The 17,823-nt window shown below is 41.4% G+C and overlaps 1 protein-coding gene across 1 annotated transcript in view; it reads left to right on the forward strand.

Annotated features, from left to right (window-relative positions):
• Positions 1-17,823, forward strand: part of MRTFA (myocardin related transcription factor A) — a 269,522-nt gene that overhangs the window by 215,717 nt on the left and 35,982 nt on the right. Inside the window, exons 14-15 of the mRNA XM_053721388.1 lie at positions 3,497-3,652; positions 3,741-3,801. Of these exons, the coding sequence (XP_053577363.1) occupies positions 3,497-3,652; positions 3,741-3,801 (217 nt within the window). The remainder of the gene's footprint in view (positions 1-3,496; positions 3,653-3,740; positions 3,802-17,823) is intronic.

Raw genomic sequence — 17,823 nt, forward strand, 5'->3', positions numbered from 1 at the left:
ATTTTTTTGTATAAAAGCACATTATTTTTTCCAGTTCCTCTTTTTGTATGCTTTTTTACTCCTTTTTACACCTCACTACTTGGCTATACGTTAAACTGAGGTATGAGTGTGGTGAGGGGTGTATTTATAGGCATTTTGAGGTTTAGGAAACTTTGCTCCCTCCTGGTAGGAATGTATATCCCATACGTCACTAGCTCATGGACTCTTGCCACTATGAAAGAAATTAATTTATCAGGAAAGTTCTTACATAAATTATGGTTTTCTCCAACATTGATGTGTCCGGTCCACGGCGTCATCCATTACTTGTGGGAAATGTTCTCCCACACAGGGAAAGGCAAGGAGAGCACACAGCAAGAGCTGTCCATATAGCTCCCCCTCTGGCTCCGCCCCCCAGTCATTCTCCTTGCCGCTCTGAACAAGTAGCATCTACCACGGGGATGGCGAGGAGTTTGTGGTGTTAGTTGTAGTTTTTTATTCTTCTATCAAGAGTTTGTTATTTTAAAATAGTGCTGGCTTGTACTATTTACTCTATAACAGAAAAGTGATGAAGATTTCTGTTTAAGAGGGCTATGATTTTAGCACAAGTAACTAAAATCCATTACTGTTACCACGCAGGACTGTTGAAACAAGGGAACTTCAGTTGGGGGTAACAGTTTGCAGACTCATCTGCTTCAGGTATGACTAGTCTCCTTCTAACAACACAGGCTAATGCTAGATGACAGTCATTTTTCCCCTCAGGGGAAACGGTAAGCCATTTTTCTTTCACCTCAGCAAAAAAGATAACAGGCTTCCCCTTTTTGTTTTTTATGCTGGTAGACACTGTTAGGGGCTAAATCGATTGGTTTTTATTACAATATTATACCATTTGAAATATTTTATAAGCTCACATACACTTGGGAACGTTTTTTATTGATCTGGCTTGTTTTAGACACCTAAATCTAGTCAGGAACGCCCCTTCACTCTAGTGTGCTGAGGGAGGAAGCCTCATTTTGGCACTTCAGCTGTGCAGTTGAATTTCAAGGCAGTGCATGCAGATTCATGTGAGAGGGTCCTGTGGTTCAGAAAGTGACTCCAAAAGGCTTTTTTCTGTGAATGGTGACCCCTAAGGAAGGTAAAAAGCTGCAGCAAGGCTGTAGCTGGGATTGTGGTGTGTAAAAACGGTTAAAGCCAACAATTAGCTCCGGTTTGCTTGTTTTAAGAGCTAGAGTCTCCATATTTGCTGTGCAATACTTTCTAAGCATTAAGACACTGGGGTCCAAATTTCAGAAAAATCGGATATTGCCTTCATAGTTTTTTGAACATTCAGAAATAAATGTGTCATTTTGGAACTAAGAGCTATATTCAATGCGCTCCTGGCTTGGCCTCAGCTAGCGGAAGCCAGGTTCATAAGATTTCAGTCGGACAACATAACGACTGTTGCGTACATCAATCATCAGGGGGGAACAAAGAGTTCCCTAGCGATGAAGGAAGTAACCAAGATAATCCAATGGGCAGAGAATCACTCCTGCCATCTATCTGCTATTCACATCCCAGGAGTAGACAACTGGGAGGCGGACTATTTGAGTCGTCCGACTTTCCATCCGGGGGAGTGGGAACTCCATCCGGAGGTCTTTGCTCAGTTAACCCAATTATGTGGCATTCCAGACATGGATCTAATGGCGTCCCGTCAGAACTTCAAGATTCCTTGCTACGGGTCCAGATCCAGGGATCCCAAGGCGACTCTAGTGGATGCATTAGTGGCGCCTTGGTCGTTCAACCTAGCATATATGTTTCCACCGTTTCCTCTCCTCCCCAGGCTCATAGCCAGGATCAAACAGGAGAAGGCCTCGGTGATTCTGATAGCTCCTGCGTGGCCACGCAGGACTTCGTATGCAGACCTGGTGAATATGTCATCGGCTCTACCATGGAAACTACCTTTGAGACAGGACCTTCTAGTACAAGGTCCATTCGAACATCCCAATCTAGTTTCTCTGCAGCTGACTGCTTGGAAATTGAACGCTTGATTTTATCCAAGCGTGGGTTTTCAAATTCTGTGATTGATACTCTGGTCCAAGCCAGAAAACCTGTGACTAGAAAGATTTACCATAAAATATGGAAAAAATATATCTGTTGGTGTGAATCCAAAGGATTCTCCTGGAGTAAGATTAAAATTCCAAAGATTCTCTCCTTTCTCCAAGAAGGTTTGGATAAAGGATTGTCAGCTAGTTCTCTAAAAGGACAGATTTCTGCATTATCCGTCTTGTTGCACAAACGACTGGCAGCTTTGCCAGATGTACAAGCTTTTGTTCAGGCTTTGGTTAGAATCAAGCCTGTTTACAGACCCATGACTCCTCCTTGGAGTCTAAATTTAGTTCTTTCAGTTCTTCAAGGGGTTCCATTTGAACCTTTACATTCCATAGATATTAAGTTACTATCTTGGAAAGTTCTGTTTTTGGTTGCTATTTCTTCTGCTAGAAGAGTTTCTGAATTATCTGCTTTGCAGTGTGATCCACCCTATCTGGTGTTCCATTCAGATAAGGTTGTTTTGCGTACTAAGCCTGGTTTTCTTCCAAAAGTTGTTTCCAACCAGGAAATAGTTGTTCCTTCTTTGTGTCCGAATCCAGTTTCAAAGAAGGAATGTTTATTACACAATTTAGATGTTGTTCGTGCTTTAAAGTTCTATTTAGAAGCAACAAAAGATTTTAGACAAACCTCATCCTTGTTTGTCGTTTACTCTGGTGAGAGGAGAGGTCAAAAAGCTACTGCTACCTCTCTTTCTGGCTGAAAAGCATTATCCGCTTGGCTTATGAGACTGCCGGACGGCAGCCTCCTGACCGTATCACAGCTCACTCTACTAGGGCTGTAGCTTCCACATGGGCCTATAAGAACGAGGCTTCTGTTGACCAGATATGTAAGGCAGCGACTTGGTCTTCTCTGCACACTTTTGCCAAATTCTACAAATTTGATATTTTTGCTTCTTCGGAGGCTGTTTTTGGGAGAAAGGTTTTGCAAGTCGTGGTGCCTTCTGTTTAGGTAACCTGATTTGCTCCCTCCCTTCATCCGTGTCCTAAAGCTTTGGTATTGGTTCCCACAAGTAATGGATGACGCCGTGGACCGGACACACCAATGTTGGAGAAAACAGAATTTATGCTTACCTGATAAATTACTTTCTCCAACGGTGTGTCCGGTCCACGGCCCGCCCTGGTTTTTTTTTGTTTTTTTTTTTAATCAGGTTGAAAAATGTTTCTTTATACACTACAGTCACCACGGCACCCTATAGTTTCTCCTTTTTCTCCTAACCGTCGGTCGAATGACTGGGGGGCGGAGCCAGAGGGGGAGCTATATGGACAGCTCTTGCTGTGTGCTCTCCTTGCCTTTCCCTGTGGGGGAGAACATTTCCCACAAGTAATGGATGACGCCGTGGACCGGACACACCGTTGGAGAAAGTAATTTATCAGGTAAGCATAAATTCTGGGTTTTTTTTAATTATTTTATTTATAAAACCTTCACTCTGTAGGATCCAGACCAATATGAATCCCCCACAACATCTCTATCGCAACCAGAACCTGAACCGCCTCCCCAAAGTATGTTCCTTACACCTTCCTTGCCAGCATGGACGAAGGACCCCCCAGGATACGATGAAGCCGTGAATCAACCAGTAAACGGGTCTGAGGTATGGGCCAGGGTACTAGTGCAATTTATTTATTTTTTTGTGCCTTCCGCATTCATGTGCTGACCTTTGTGTTCTGTTTTTTCTCCAGGATGTACGGCAGGGCTCCCTGCAGGCTGAAGACATGTTTGATATTTTGCTGAGGAATTTAGGTACGGTACCGGTCCTACATAAGTACTCTGTGACCCTGTATGTGACCCTATGTAATTATACTGTGTCCTACATAAGTATATTACAATATTCAGGGATATGAAAACTCCACTATGGTGAATTGAGCACAGTGATATACAAAAATATATGGGGTGTGGAGTGTATATGAAGAGGTTAAAATCAATCTTTATTGGTAACCATTAAAATTCTTTTAAGAAAGAAAGAAAATATGTATGTAAAGTTCCTACATGTCATCTGTAAAGAGGGTTTCAGTGGCAACATCGCCTAACAAGATAAACACAAAGGATAGAGAATCAAAGAAAAAATTATTAAAAAATGAATGTCCCGAAACTGACAAAACGCGCCGGTGGGCGGGGCTTCGGGTTGTGCTGCATGCCTGAAAAATATTGGCACTTATTTAAATAGTTACTAAGCTTGTTGCACTTTGATACTTTGTAGGTTTATTGCAGTCAACATAACATGACCGAGGTACTTTCTGTTGCTATATGTTCGGTGCCTGTAAGATATCGGCTCTAACTGTATTGGCTTCTTAGCGTAACAGACTGTAGGATACACTATAGCGTGAATGTTAAGTGATCTCAGTTTACACTATATTGACCTATAGTAGTATGTATGAATGCTTAGTGACTGTGAACGATTTGATTACCTAAGTATATAGGGAACTGTTTATTTATTTATTGGCTGAATGGTTGATCCCCAGAACGCCTAAGTTAGGAGGTCGCCTTTTGAGTGCGTAGGGGTGTATGTTCGACTGAATGGTGAGATATCGCCTAACACCTTCCTCTTACAATAAAATAAAATAAATACAGAACTGCTCCCTAATAGGACGCTTACACGGCCGAATCCCATGGCCACTTTTTAATTTTTTCTTTAAGTTCTATATCCTTCATGTTTATCTTGTTAGGCGATGTTGCCACTGAAACTTAACCCTCTTTACAGATGACATGTAGGAACTGTACATATTTCTTTCTAATGACACAGTGAGTCCAGGGATCATCATCAATTACTGTTGGGAATATCACTGCTGGCCAGCAGGATGAGGCAAAGAACACCACAGCAGAGCTAAGTATCACTTCCCTTCCCACAATCCCCAGTCATTCTCTTGGCCTCTAGTGCGAGGAGGAGGTGAAGTAATTAGGTGTCTGTATAAGAAAATTCTATCAAGATTTTTTTATTTTAAAGACAGGTCAGGATTGCTCTGATCTTCCATCACAATTTGGGCCTAGCTGTACTCCACGTTAGTCTCTTCAGCAGGGCTGTGGTAGCTTTAAAGCAGTTAGGAACTTGTAAAGTGGGCTTTGCTGCGTTTTCCTAACATGTTGCTGCCCTGATATAGAAAGCCTGAGTAAGTTTTTACTCTGTCTTTCTTTTTACACAGGTCTCTGTAAAGAGCGCAATCCTCTCATACTTTGTGAGTCGTCTGACTGCCGGACGGCTAGAATGCAGGTAAGTGCCCTTTGTTCTTCTGAGAGTTCTGGAAGGCTGGCACTGAAGGGGTTAAGATCCCCTGCTCTTATATGGGACAAATCCTTTATGGATGATTTCGGCAGTGGCAGGCACATTATGCATGAGACATGGAGACCGTTATCCTCCTTCACAAAGGGAAAGAGTTAACTACCAGTGGGCTAAAGTTTAGTTGCTGTATTTTATGTTATAATAAAGTACCCTATTAGGTTTCCTAGTTCATCGGGGGAATGTTACAGGGACTGTTAAGAGAGCGCATTTGGGGCCTTTTCTATGGTTCTGCATATTGCTATTCATCTGATTTAAATGCAGTGCATTCCTGGGGATTCCCCAGCTCTGTGGTTAGTTACATTATAGGAGCTGTGCGAGGGTGCCAGTGTTCTGTTATACTCGTTTTTGGAGATATAGCTCTCAGGCTTGATCCCTGACATAGAGGTTAAAATTGCTGATTTTAAGTTTGATACCATATAGTAGAGGTTATTAGTCGACGGAATAGAGTTTTGTTCCGTGCCTACTTTTGGCCACGCCTCCTTCTCTACATGACGGAGCGGCGCCATTTTAGAGGGGTTGAGCGCTTGTATTCTAGCTGACGTTCTGCCTGCCTCTTATTTTAGATGTGTTTTTTTTTTTCTATGCGGTTAGTAGACTTCGTGCTTGGAAAAAGAATGGAGCAGTGTGTGTGAGGGTTAACCCTTAGGCATCCAATTTTTAAAACAGTCACTGAACGAATGAGGATTCAATCGTTTATGTTCGACTTTTCCCCAGAAACAGTGAAGCAATTAGGGTCGGTAACATTTTGTTTCCCTACTTTGGCAGCACATTTTTTATTTTCATGCTGTAAAAAAGCAATGCTTATCTGCTTCTTCTAGACTGTTACATTGTTTCCACATATTTATACATTTCTTTAGCTTAGATTTCCTTCACTTAAGGAAATTCTTTCTTAATCCAATCAATTGTTTTATTTTGATAACGTATGGAACAGAGGTCTGTTACTACTAAATATTTTTAAATAATGTAATCCAAAATTATTTTAGCCTCATGTCTCCCTGGTTGATGCTGCTTAGGCTATGCCACAGCTCCTCCCCAGACGTCCCAAGCCTTTTTATGGTGTCACATGCAGTACCCTGCGGTTCCTCTCAGTCTCCTGGAGGAGTTGTTTGCCTGCAGAATTGTCTGCCCAGGTATCTTCAGGCATCTGTGGCGTTATCTGATTTTCCTATCTTAGCGGGAATTCGCAAGAGGAAATTAATGAATCAGATAGTAAGGTTTCTGCTCCGCTTGCTGCTACGCAAATTGTCCTCCTTTGAGGAGGATAGTCTGTATCATCTGAGGGTTAAACCTCCGATTCGGACAGTATAATTCCGTCATCTGGTGCTGAAGTAGTTCTCTTCAGATTCAATAGTAATTCAAACTTAGTGCAGACTGTAACAGTGTAACGTTAAATTGTAACTAATAACTCTAGTGATAAATCTACCCCTGACAGGGGTCCCACCTTTTGCGAGTATTTAAATATAGTAACTTTTACTTGATCCAAACATAACTTATTTAATAACTCTTCAGTAGTCTTACTGCTCCGGTGACTGATGTATAGATCAGTAGCGGAATTCACTTTCTCCATCGTCACTGCAATAGTAGCATATCTCTGGGTTAATATCAGTTCACTCACCCTCAGGATCGAATGCGGTGTCCAAACCTCTGACTTACACAACAGGTATGTTCCTCTGTCGTGGGCTGTCCTGTTACCGGAACTATTAGGGCTCTCCTTCACCCTTAATAGCAAAAAAACCAGCAGCACACAAATTTCACAGTTCCAGTAATGGCAGAAAGGAGAGAGAGATGCAGAGTCTTGGGGGTCTCTGCTTCTAAGGATAGTAGGTGCTCCCTAATTCTATCCTTAAAGGGACATTAAACACTTTGAGATGGTAATATAAAATGATAAATTGTATATAATAAAACAACTCTGCAATATACTTTCATTATTTATTTTGTCCTCTTTGCCTGCAATTCCTTTCTGAAATTGTGAGCTTTTCAGTTCCTGTTAGAAATGGAAGTGCAGAACACTGTTAAATCCAGCACAGCTATTGGCTGCACACTCTAATGACCTATGTATAACTGTCCCTAATTGGCCACAGCAGAGAAGGTAACACAAGTTACAACATGGCAGCTCCCAGTGTTTTATAGACACTAAAACTTTACACTTATTTTGTCACTTTTTAAACAACTAATGAAACTTTAAAAAATACATCTACATGTTAGTCATGGACTAATCTTTTCTTTGAATGCATCATTCTATCTAGTATGTATTTAGTGTTTAATGTCCCTTTAAGATTTCTAGAGGTAAGGCCTACGTACTGAAAATTGCAAAACATGCAGGTTATAAGGTAGACCACATATACTGAATTGCAATTGGTTCCCTTATTTTGTAAGATAGGCCTGTACTAGTGGAGGTAAAGCTATCTCCCACTAATGCATAATCACAACTTTTGAATGGTTTTACTCCACACTTGTGAAAACCAACATTTGTCGGTAGCCATGTTCTTATTTGTTTGTCTCTTAGACTCATCTTAGGTCCAAAGTTTTTCTTTAGAAACAATTGTATCGTATGTATATATACAATAATACATTTAGATACATTAATACTGGTACAATTGAAGAAGTGAAGATTATAGCAAGCTAGATAATAAATAAATATATATCTCTCATCTGAACTTTTTTAGTAATTGTATGGCACTGTTCTATGATTATTCCCAAGTTTGTAATATGATACCATAGAGGTTAATATTATAATTTGTCTTATTTATATGGTAAGTGTTCACTGTAGCATAGCGGACATTTTGTCTCTTTATGACAAATGTATTGTTTAAATTTGGATACAAGTGTTTGCCATTTATACAGATTGCATTTATCTTTTAAATTTTTTCAGTGGAATGGCTTGCGACTGTATCTAACTGGATACAATACTAATATTAACAAATACAAACCGCTAAGAAAATTATATTTGCTAACATTAAAAAAAATCCACTTACGATTATAATTCTTATGCCTCATACTCATTTTCCCAGTTACTTTTTATTTATTTTTTAAATTTTAAGAGTGTTTCTTAAAAATATGCTGTTAAATGTAAAAAGCAAACGTGTTAACAGTCAGTCTGATAATATAGGCTGCAAGGGTTAAAATTGGAATTGTACTTTCCCTGCAACTTTGTGATTGGGCTTTTTGAATAGTTACAACTCATTTAACAGCTGATTAAAGCGTTCTCCTAGTGCTCTGATGAACTGCCAGTAAGGCAGGAAACGCGTCAGCAGTGGAGTCTCTCTGTGTGCTGTGCCAGGTCTGTTTTACAAAGCTTTTATAAAGTAATGTTTTAATTTATCCGCATCTCTCTCTCCTTTCTGCTATTACTGGAACTGTGAAATTTGTGTGCTGCTCTTCAGATTCAAGCCTGAACACCTTTGGATATAATTAGGAGGGGGTGGCTATTTGGTAGTCTTCGACTTTCCTGTCGTCGTAAATCCTCAAGAATCTAGTAAGTTTAATATATACTAGGATTCTGCTGTGAACATTTTTCCTGTTCTCAACCGTGCTAGGAGAATTTTCTCAGGTATGGGAGAAGTCAAGGATCCTTTTTCCCCATCTCCTGTCAGTAATAGGGAGACAGTAAGAGTCTGTGTAAAGGAGCGCGCTTCTCTCCGCTCTGTAGTTAAATGCTCAAGGGGGTGGAGATTCCGGTACTCCTAATCGGCTCAATGGAGAGTGGGTGTACGTGACTCACTGCAGTAGTCTCGCTATGCAGCCCTAGACAAGTCTGCCAGCTTATCCAAAGTAATTACAATATGATCCAAAGCAGGGCGAACCACAAAGACAATCAGCAGACTCCGTGTAGATAAAATCCTTCTTTATTCGGCACCACGTAAAAACATGTGAGGGCTCATCAGCCCAGAAAGCACACAGATAAAAGAACACACAGGTGTGTCAGGTAACCCCGCAAGTTGCGTGGTTACCTGACACACCTGTGTGTTCTTTAATCTGTGTGCTTTCTGGGCTTATGAGCCCTCACATGTTTTTACGTGGTGCCGAATAAAGAAGGATTTTATCTACACAGAGTCTGCTGATTGTCTTTGTGGAGCGCCCTGCTTTGGATCATCCTGTCAGTAATAAGCTGTCTCCTTAAATTTCATGGCAAAGGGGGCTTCATGTACTAGGGGCCGTTGATATCTGGCTAAGAGGTCTTCAGTTCATATAAAGGATAGAGGATCTTTTAAGGATAGAAGCCTTTATGGACAAGTTCAACATCTTTTTAGTGCGACGCGTTGTCTAATTTCTTTGGAAGTCTCCATGAGGAGATCTAGGACAGAAAAGCTGTTAGGCTAATCTTTTATTTCTGTTACTTCCTTTGTCACTTCAGGAAGTCTTCCCCTTTGTCTTCCAAGCGGGTGCAGTTCACAGTCAGTTGGATCAGGGGGAGGTAATTAAAAAAAACGCAGATAAAACTCTCGGAATTCAACTCCTTCCTTCCAGGAACAGGTTCTACTTTCTCTAGATTATCTGTAGACCAGATAAGAAGAGAGGCGTTCTGAAAGGTGTTCAGGATCTTCCACCCTGGGAGTGAATGTTCCAGTCCAGTTTGGAACCGGTTTAGTTTCTTTTTCATGCTGTTCCTGAAAAAGAACTAACTTTCTGTCATAATTTAGACAGTGAAGTCTAACCAAGTTTCTCAGAGTAACCTGTCTACAAGATGGAGACTATTCGCTTCATTCTTCCTTGGTACAAGAGGCTATGTTTATAACGACCTTAGTCTTTTAGGATGCTTACCCTTAGGTTCGCATTCAATTATCTCAGGTGTCTGAGCTGTGCCTTTCCGGCAAAACTCCTTCAGTTGTGTTTCAACGATGGCTTCGCCTCAGCTCCCAGTGTTTTCTCTTTCTGGGCTGCAATTCGGTTATGGGATTTGCAGGGGCGTCCCTCCTGGATGTCCTATTGATTCAGGCGCCATCTTTCTACAAGCAATGGCCGGTGAGGTAGCTCAGTTGGTAAATGCCCTGACTACAAAAAAGCCTGTTTAAAAGATCCAAGGTCACAGGTTGAATTCACGGCAGGGCCGACTCAGCCCTTCATTATTCCAAGGTCGATAAAATGAGTACCATTAAATTAAGATCTCATTCTAAGGTTTTTGTTGTTTTTTCTTAGTTCGACAAATGGAAGTGGAGCTGGAAAGAGGAGCTACCTTGTCCCAACTACAAGGGTAGTGAGCTTAGGAACTATATTGATTCCTTATCAAGGAAACTCTGTCTGACGGAGGTCAGAAAAACCAAGATCCTCCCTCTTTTCTTTCTTTTCAGTCTACTGTTAGGCAATCAGTTTTTGTGTATGGAGTTGATTGGTCTGATGGTGGCTTCCATGAATATCATTCCCTTGATCAATACCGTTTGAGAGCTCTGCAGTTGTGCATGCTCAGACAGGAATTGTCCGGACTGTCTCAGAGAATCTAGTTCAGCCGACAGGGGTCTCTTCCCGTGTTGGCTTTATCGGGCTCTTCAGTCTCAGGGCGTTTGGGACCGCGGCCTCCAGCCTGCTGGGCTGAGGAGGAGTCTGTGATTCATTGGAGACGTAGGGCTCTGGTCCTGGGAGAAGTCTGTTCTCCCCTTCATCATTTGGAATGAGAGCAATTTCCAATGCTCTGATGTTTGACCTCAGTTGTCTTTAACTCAGTTTATCGGGTTCCAGTCAGACAACATGGCCTCTGTGGCTTATATCTTCCTCCAGGGAGAAACTCTGAGTTCCTTAGTCATAAAGGAAGTTTTCAGATTTTTTTTCTGTGGGCAAGTGTTCAGAGTTTCTGTCTATCTGCCATCCACATTTCTTGGAGTGGACATCCGAGAAGCGGAAAGATTTCCCATTCCGAGGAGTGGGAACTACTTCCGGAAGTGTTCTCCAGGTTATCTACCAAATGGGGGTTTCCAGAATTGGTTCTGATGGGGTCTCGTCAGAACTTCAAGTTACCTAGCTTCTCTAATAGATATTCTGTCAGTTGCTTGAAACTTCAGGTTAGCATAGCCTCCTTTTCTGTTTGTTCTCGGTTACTCTGAGAAATTCATTGTTCGGATTAAGTAGGAGAGTTGGTTTCTTCTAGCTCCTGCGTGGCATAGCAGTATCTGGTAGGCGGATCTAGTAGAGATGTCGTCTCTACCTCTATTGTGATTTCCGCTGAGGAAGGATCTTCTGCTGCAGGGGTCCTTCCTTCATCCAAATATGGTTTCTCTGAAGCTGGCTGCTTGAAGATTGAACCCTTTTGTTAGCTAAACGTGGGTTTTTCGAATCGGTTATTGAGACCACAATTCAGACTCGAAAGCCTTTCACTGGAAAGATTTTCTATAAGATTTGAAAGCATCCTTTAGATCTTATTATTTCTTCAGGTAGTCCTTGAGTAAGGTTTTTCCTTCGGGCTCTGCTTGAACCTATACATTCCATAGATTTTAAGTTGTTATCTTGGAAATGTATTTCTTCTGCTCCGAGGGTTTCCGAACTCTCAGCTTTCTCAGCAGTATGTTTTTCCTTATCTCGTCGTCAGGCAGATAAGGCAGTTCTTCGTACCAAGTTTGGTTTTCTTCTTAAGGTTGTGTCGGACAGAGATTTTTATCAAGACCTTGTTGTTCCTTCTCTCTGTCTTAATCCTTCTTCTTATAAAGAACATCTGTTGCGTAACTTAGATGTTGTGCGGTCCCTTAGATTTTATTTTCAGGTTTCATAGGACTTTAGTCAGTCGTCTGAATTGTTTGTTGTATTTCTGGATAGACATAAAGACCAGTAAGCTTCTGCCACTTCTATTTCTCTCTAGTTGAGAAGTATTATTAGTAGGGCTTATGAGCCTGCTGGACAGCAGCCTCCTGAGTGAATTACAGCTCTCCTCTAGGACGGTGTTTTTTCTGGGCCCTTCAAGAGAGAGGCCTCTGTAGAACAGATTTGGCCTTCTTTGTTCATTTTTTTTTTCTTAAGTCTATAAATTTTATATTTTTGCCTCGGCTGAGGTTTTCTTTGGAAGAAAGGATCTTTAAGCAATGGTGCCTTCTGTTTAGGTTACCTGTCTTGTCCCTCCCTTATCTGTGTCCTCTAGCTTGGGTATTAATTCCCAACAGTAATTGATGATGATCCGTGGACTCACCGTGTCATTAGAAAGAAAACATTTATGCTTACCTGATAAATGTATTTCTTTCTTGACACAGTGAGTCCACGGCCCTCCCTGTTTTTTCCAGAAAGTTTTTGTTTATATAAACCTCTGGCACCTCTGCACCTTGTGTTATTTCCTTTCTCTCCTCTCCTTTGGTCGAATGACTGGGGGTTGTGGGAAGGGGAGTGATACTTAACAGCTCTGCTGTGGTGCTCTTTGCCTCCTCCTGCTGGCCAGGAGTGATATTCTCAACAGTAATTGATGATCTGTGGATTTACCATGTCAAGAAAGAAAGAAATTTATCAGGTAAGCATAAATTTCGTTTTCTTTCCAATGGCATGTAGAGTCCCCGAATCCATTCAATTACTAGTGGGAATTCAACTCCTGGCCACCAGGAGGAGACAAAGAACACCCCAGCAAAGCTGTTAAGTATCACTCCTACTTCCCATAATCGACAGTCATTCTTTGCCTTGTACATCAGGGTGGATGTGTAAAGATGGTGAAGATATTAATCCTTTTAATGGGTACTTTTACCTGCAAGCAAGGATTGGGAGCTATTCTGTGTCCATGTAAATCTCTTTAGTAAGAGTAATGGTGGCTTTTAGCAGTTGGAAGACGGTGAGCTAGTCCTTGCTTACCTTCTAACATCAATGCTACCCCTATATAGAAAACCAGGGTTGTTTTTCTTTTTCTACAGGTCCCTGTCAGAAGTTGGTTGAATCTGTCATACCTGAGAAGCTGTTCCTGCCCTGCAGCTGAATCCACAGGTAAGTGCTTTTTCCTTGTAGGTTAGGATTCAGCACTTTTGGGGGTTAATTCCCTCAGTGGATACAATGGGACTTCATTATCTTTTATTTGGGGATATAAATAGTTTGGACTGCACTGACAGAGCACTTTCCTAAAGATATTATGCTATGCTATTATAAGTGCAGCCTACATTCTCTTACAAGCTTTATGGAGCGGCAGGGCTAGCCGGCATCTGCCTGGGATTACCAGCTACTATAAGATGAGATATCTAATGGTTCTCTGTGGGACCGTATATGGGGATTAAAAACAGTCTAGTGGCCCTGTTTGCTTAGCCGCATTTTCCCTGCCTGGGAACACCGGGTGTGGTAAAAAAAAAAAAGTATTATTTTAAGATCTTGACTGATCGTTCCCCCTTTTAAGCGGCAACACCTACTTTTTACTCTGATGAAAGTAGGTTACTGCGATTGTGTTTTTTTCCTAAGATATGGTAAGTCCACTGCATCATCAATTACTGTTGGGAATATCACTCCTGGCCAGCAAGAGGAGGCAAAGAACACCACAGCCAAGCAAGGGATAGTAAACCCAAATATTTTCTTTCATGATTCAGATAGAGCGCATGAGATTTTAAGAAACTTTCTAGTTTACTCCTATTATCAAATTTTCTTCGTTCTCTTTGTATCTTTATTTGAAAATGCAGGAATGAAAGCTTTGGAGCCGGCCTATTTTTGGTTCAGTACCCTGGATAGGGCTTGCTGGTTGGTGGCTACATTTAGCCATCCAATCGGCAAGCGCAACCCAGGTTATCAACCTAAAATGGGCCGGCTCCAAAGCTTTTATTAGATTAGATTAGATTCGTTTTATTGTCATTGTACAAAGTAGGAAAACAGAGACAACGAAATTATATTTGAAAATCTAACCAATCCTATACACAGATAGCACTATAATGGTAAAAAATTCAAGTGACTTGTGCAAAAAAAATTCTATACTGCAAAAATAAATACAATGCAAGTGTAATAAAGTGCAAATGCAAAAAAATCAGTTCCATACAAAAAAAGTATATATATGTGTAAAAAAAATGTAATATAAAAAATTTGTCATCTTGCACACATGTGTATATTTGCATTATATATATGATGTGAATCGTGAGTGTTTTATATGAATCACATGTGTGTTTTATATTATATGTGTTATGTGAATGTAGAGTGAGGTGAGAAAGGACCATTAAACAGGATAATCAATAAATTAAATTAAAACCATTAATTTAGCACTTTCTTCATTATAATAAAAAAATCTAATCATCAGAAGGATAAAAAATTAAAAAAGCTATAAGCATAAGAGAGATTTTTAAAAGTTATTATTCAGCAGAGTAATGGCTTATTCCTGCTTTTTCAAATAAAAATAGCAAGAGAATGAAGAAAATTTGATAATAGGAGTAAATTTAAAAAGTTGCTTTAAAATTGCATGCTCTATCTGAATCATGAAATAAAATATTTGGGTTTACTATCCCTTTTAAGTATCACTTCCCTACCCACAAACCCCAGTCATTCTCTTTGCCTTTAGTGCAAGGAGGAGGTGACGTTTTGGTGTCTGAAGAAGATTGGATTTATTATTCTTCAATCAAGATTTTGTTATTTTGAAAGCCAGAGTAGTTTTGCTCTGATATTTCCTTTCAAGTTTGGGTATAGCCGTAGTCCACGTTAGTCTCTTCAGTAGGGCAGTGGTGACTTTCAAGCCGTTAGGAACTTGTGGGGTGGGCCTCACTACGTTTTCCTAACGTGTTGCTGCCCTAGTATAGAAAACCTGAGTAGGCTTACTCTGTTCTTTCTTTCTTACACAGGTCTCTGTGAGGAGTGGCGTCCTCTCATGCCGGGTGGTCTGTCCTCCTGCCGGACAGCTGGATATACAAGTAAGTGCCTTTTTGTCTTCTGGGAGGAGGCTGTTACTGAAGGGATTAAGGACCCTTTGTACTTAATGTGGGACCCTGCATCCTTTGGTAAGGATGTTTAATGGCAGGGGCAGGCACTACAAGGATATGTGACATGGAGACTTAAGGTTGAACTCCTTCATGGCAAAGAAGGGTTTAACCTTTTATGTGGGCTCAGTAAAAGATTCTATACATTTTAGAACTATTTATTTTGAAATCGGCTGCACTTACACCAATGATTTAATGTATTAGTGCATTTTGGCAGCTTCTCAGGGTTCCTGCACAGAGTCTGTTAGGAGGGTGCGCTTTTTCTATCTTAGAGGCGCCTCTTGTATGTGTCATTGAGACCAGATGTTTATTTTTTATTTGGATCGTATCGGAGCGGAGCTGGTTTTGTTTATTGCCTTTCATACTGCAGAGACCATTACTGTTCTAATTATATCGGCGGAATGAAGTGCGATGTATATTGTGCACTTTATTTCCTTGCAGAGTGTATGTCCCGCCTCCTTCTCCAAAGCAGAGCGGCACCATCTTGGGCGTTCTATGTTTTTGTATATAACTCCGCCTTGTTCTCCGGTAAGAGAACAGAGTGGCGTTCGGCTTGTTTAAGTGAGGTAGATGTTTCTATCTCTATGAGAATGTGCGCAAGTGGAACTCTGGCTATAATAGTTTTGTGTTCTCCTGTTACAGAGAACATTGTTGTGCCATATATATATAAAGTTTAAAGAATGTTAGATACCTCTTTAGTTAAGGGTAGACATTCATTTGGCCTGGGTTCTGAAACAGGGATCTGTTTCTTTATGGCTCTTGGGGATAAAACGTTTAAGTCCTTTATTTTAGAATAAATGCTTTAAGAATAAAGTTTTATTTATTATTGCGAGCCACCTGTTCCTCAGAAATCATTTTAGACAATTTACTGTGCTGTTTATATGACCTAATGCTATTTAATGTACACATAGCTTGTTGCTCTCTGAGCTTTGTCTCCCAGGGTGATGCTGTTCAGGCATTGCCACAGCTTTCTCCTTAAACGTCCCAAGCCTCAATGGCGTCACACAGATTGCCCTGCGGTTCCTCAATCTCCTGGAGGAGTGTATTTGCCTGCAGATTTCCATCTAAAGGGGAGGAGAGTCCACGGCTTCATTCATTACTTTTGGGAATATAGAACCTGACCACCAGGAGGAGGCAAAGACACCCCAACCAAAGGCTTAAATACCTCCCCCACTCCCCTCATCCCCCAGTCATTCTTTGCCTTTCGTCACAGGAGGATGGCAGAGAAGTTCCCAAGATTTGAAATAGTCTCTTATGGAGGGTAGTACTCTTCACAATGGGACTGAAGTTTTAAGGAGTCCTGTCAGCCTCTCAGTGAGAGCCTGGGTGAAAGTTAGAGTCCGGAGATGCAGGGAGAGTCTTTCTGCAAAACCATGCAGACTCATATTAACAGCTCCACAAGCAATCAGCGTTGACGAGTTTTTGCTGCCTGCTTTCTGCACTCAAGTCCATGTCAGGAGCGATGCTTCTACCTGTCACACTTGAAGGGCCATGTTCCTGTTCCACGGCATAGATTCTGGTAAGATTATTTCATTTTTTATACATAATGATAACACAGAAGACAGGGTCACAGTGTGGCGCCTTTTATCTTATGAAATCAAAGGTTAATATTCCTGGTAAGGGGATTATTGAACAGGAGGGGGTTTATACATGATATTGTTTGTTGTGTTATTGCTGCGTTATGTGCGAGATGAGGCTCTGGCAATGGTGGAACTTTCAGGTTGACTTTTTTCTCCTTAGTGCAGGGGCGGTCCTGCGAGGCATCCTGTGTGACCGGGTGTGGCGGTCTCCACTTCCTCTGTTGATCAGCGGCGCAGGAGACAAAGGTTTCTGTAGTCCGGGTCATAGGAGGTGGTGAGTGTCCTGGGCCATTGGAGGTATAAAGGTGCCTGTTTATTAAGTTAATCTAGTCCATAATAAAAGCGCAAGCTATGGAGGACTCTGACGCATTAGAGTGTACTCCCTCTTTAAAAAAAAGTCTCATTCCTGTGTTTATTGTGAGGAGGTTCTTGTAGATTAGCCTGCTCAACCATGTTCCACATGCCTCGATAAAGTTGCAACATCTAAAAATAAAGGTATGTCTATTACTACTGAGCCATCCACCTCTGAGGGTTCCCCGTCCCGTGAGGTGCATTCCCTGCTTTCATCTCCGAGTGCACATGCAGCACCCCAGGGTCCAACCATTACTCCTACGGGAGAGATTTGTTGACCGTCAGATTTTGCAGATCAACTGCAAACGGCGGTATCGAAAGTGATCCATGCCTTACCCACGTTCTGCTAAGCGTAGGGCGTATCATGGCGGTCCGGCCCAGGGGTTGTCTACGCCTATGGAAATATCAGAGGTGTTATACGATGACGAGGCCCACTCTGACACTTCGGAGGAGGCTTCTTCTGGGTCAGAGTCCGTGTCATCTCATCCTCCTGCTGCGGAGGAAACCTGACTTAAGTTTTAGGATAGAGAATTTGCGCTTTTTGCTGAAGCAAGTGCTTGCTACTCTGGAGGTTCCGGAACCAAAGCTTCTGGAGGAACCTTCAATTCCTAAGCATGATAAGGTGTACGAGGACAGGGTGGTGCCTCAGACCTTCCCGGTTTCTGTTAAGATGGCTAATATTATTAATAATGAATGGGAGCGATTAGGTTCTTCCTTTTCCCCT

Source organism: Bombina bombina, chromosome 7 (genome assembly GCF_027579735.1).
Source record: "Bombina bombina isolate aBomBom1 chromosome 7, aBomBom1.pri, whole genome shotgun sequence".
Lineage (NCBI taxonomy): Eukaryota > Metazoa > Chordata > Amphibia > Anura > Bombinatoridae > Bombina > Bombina bombina.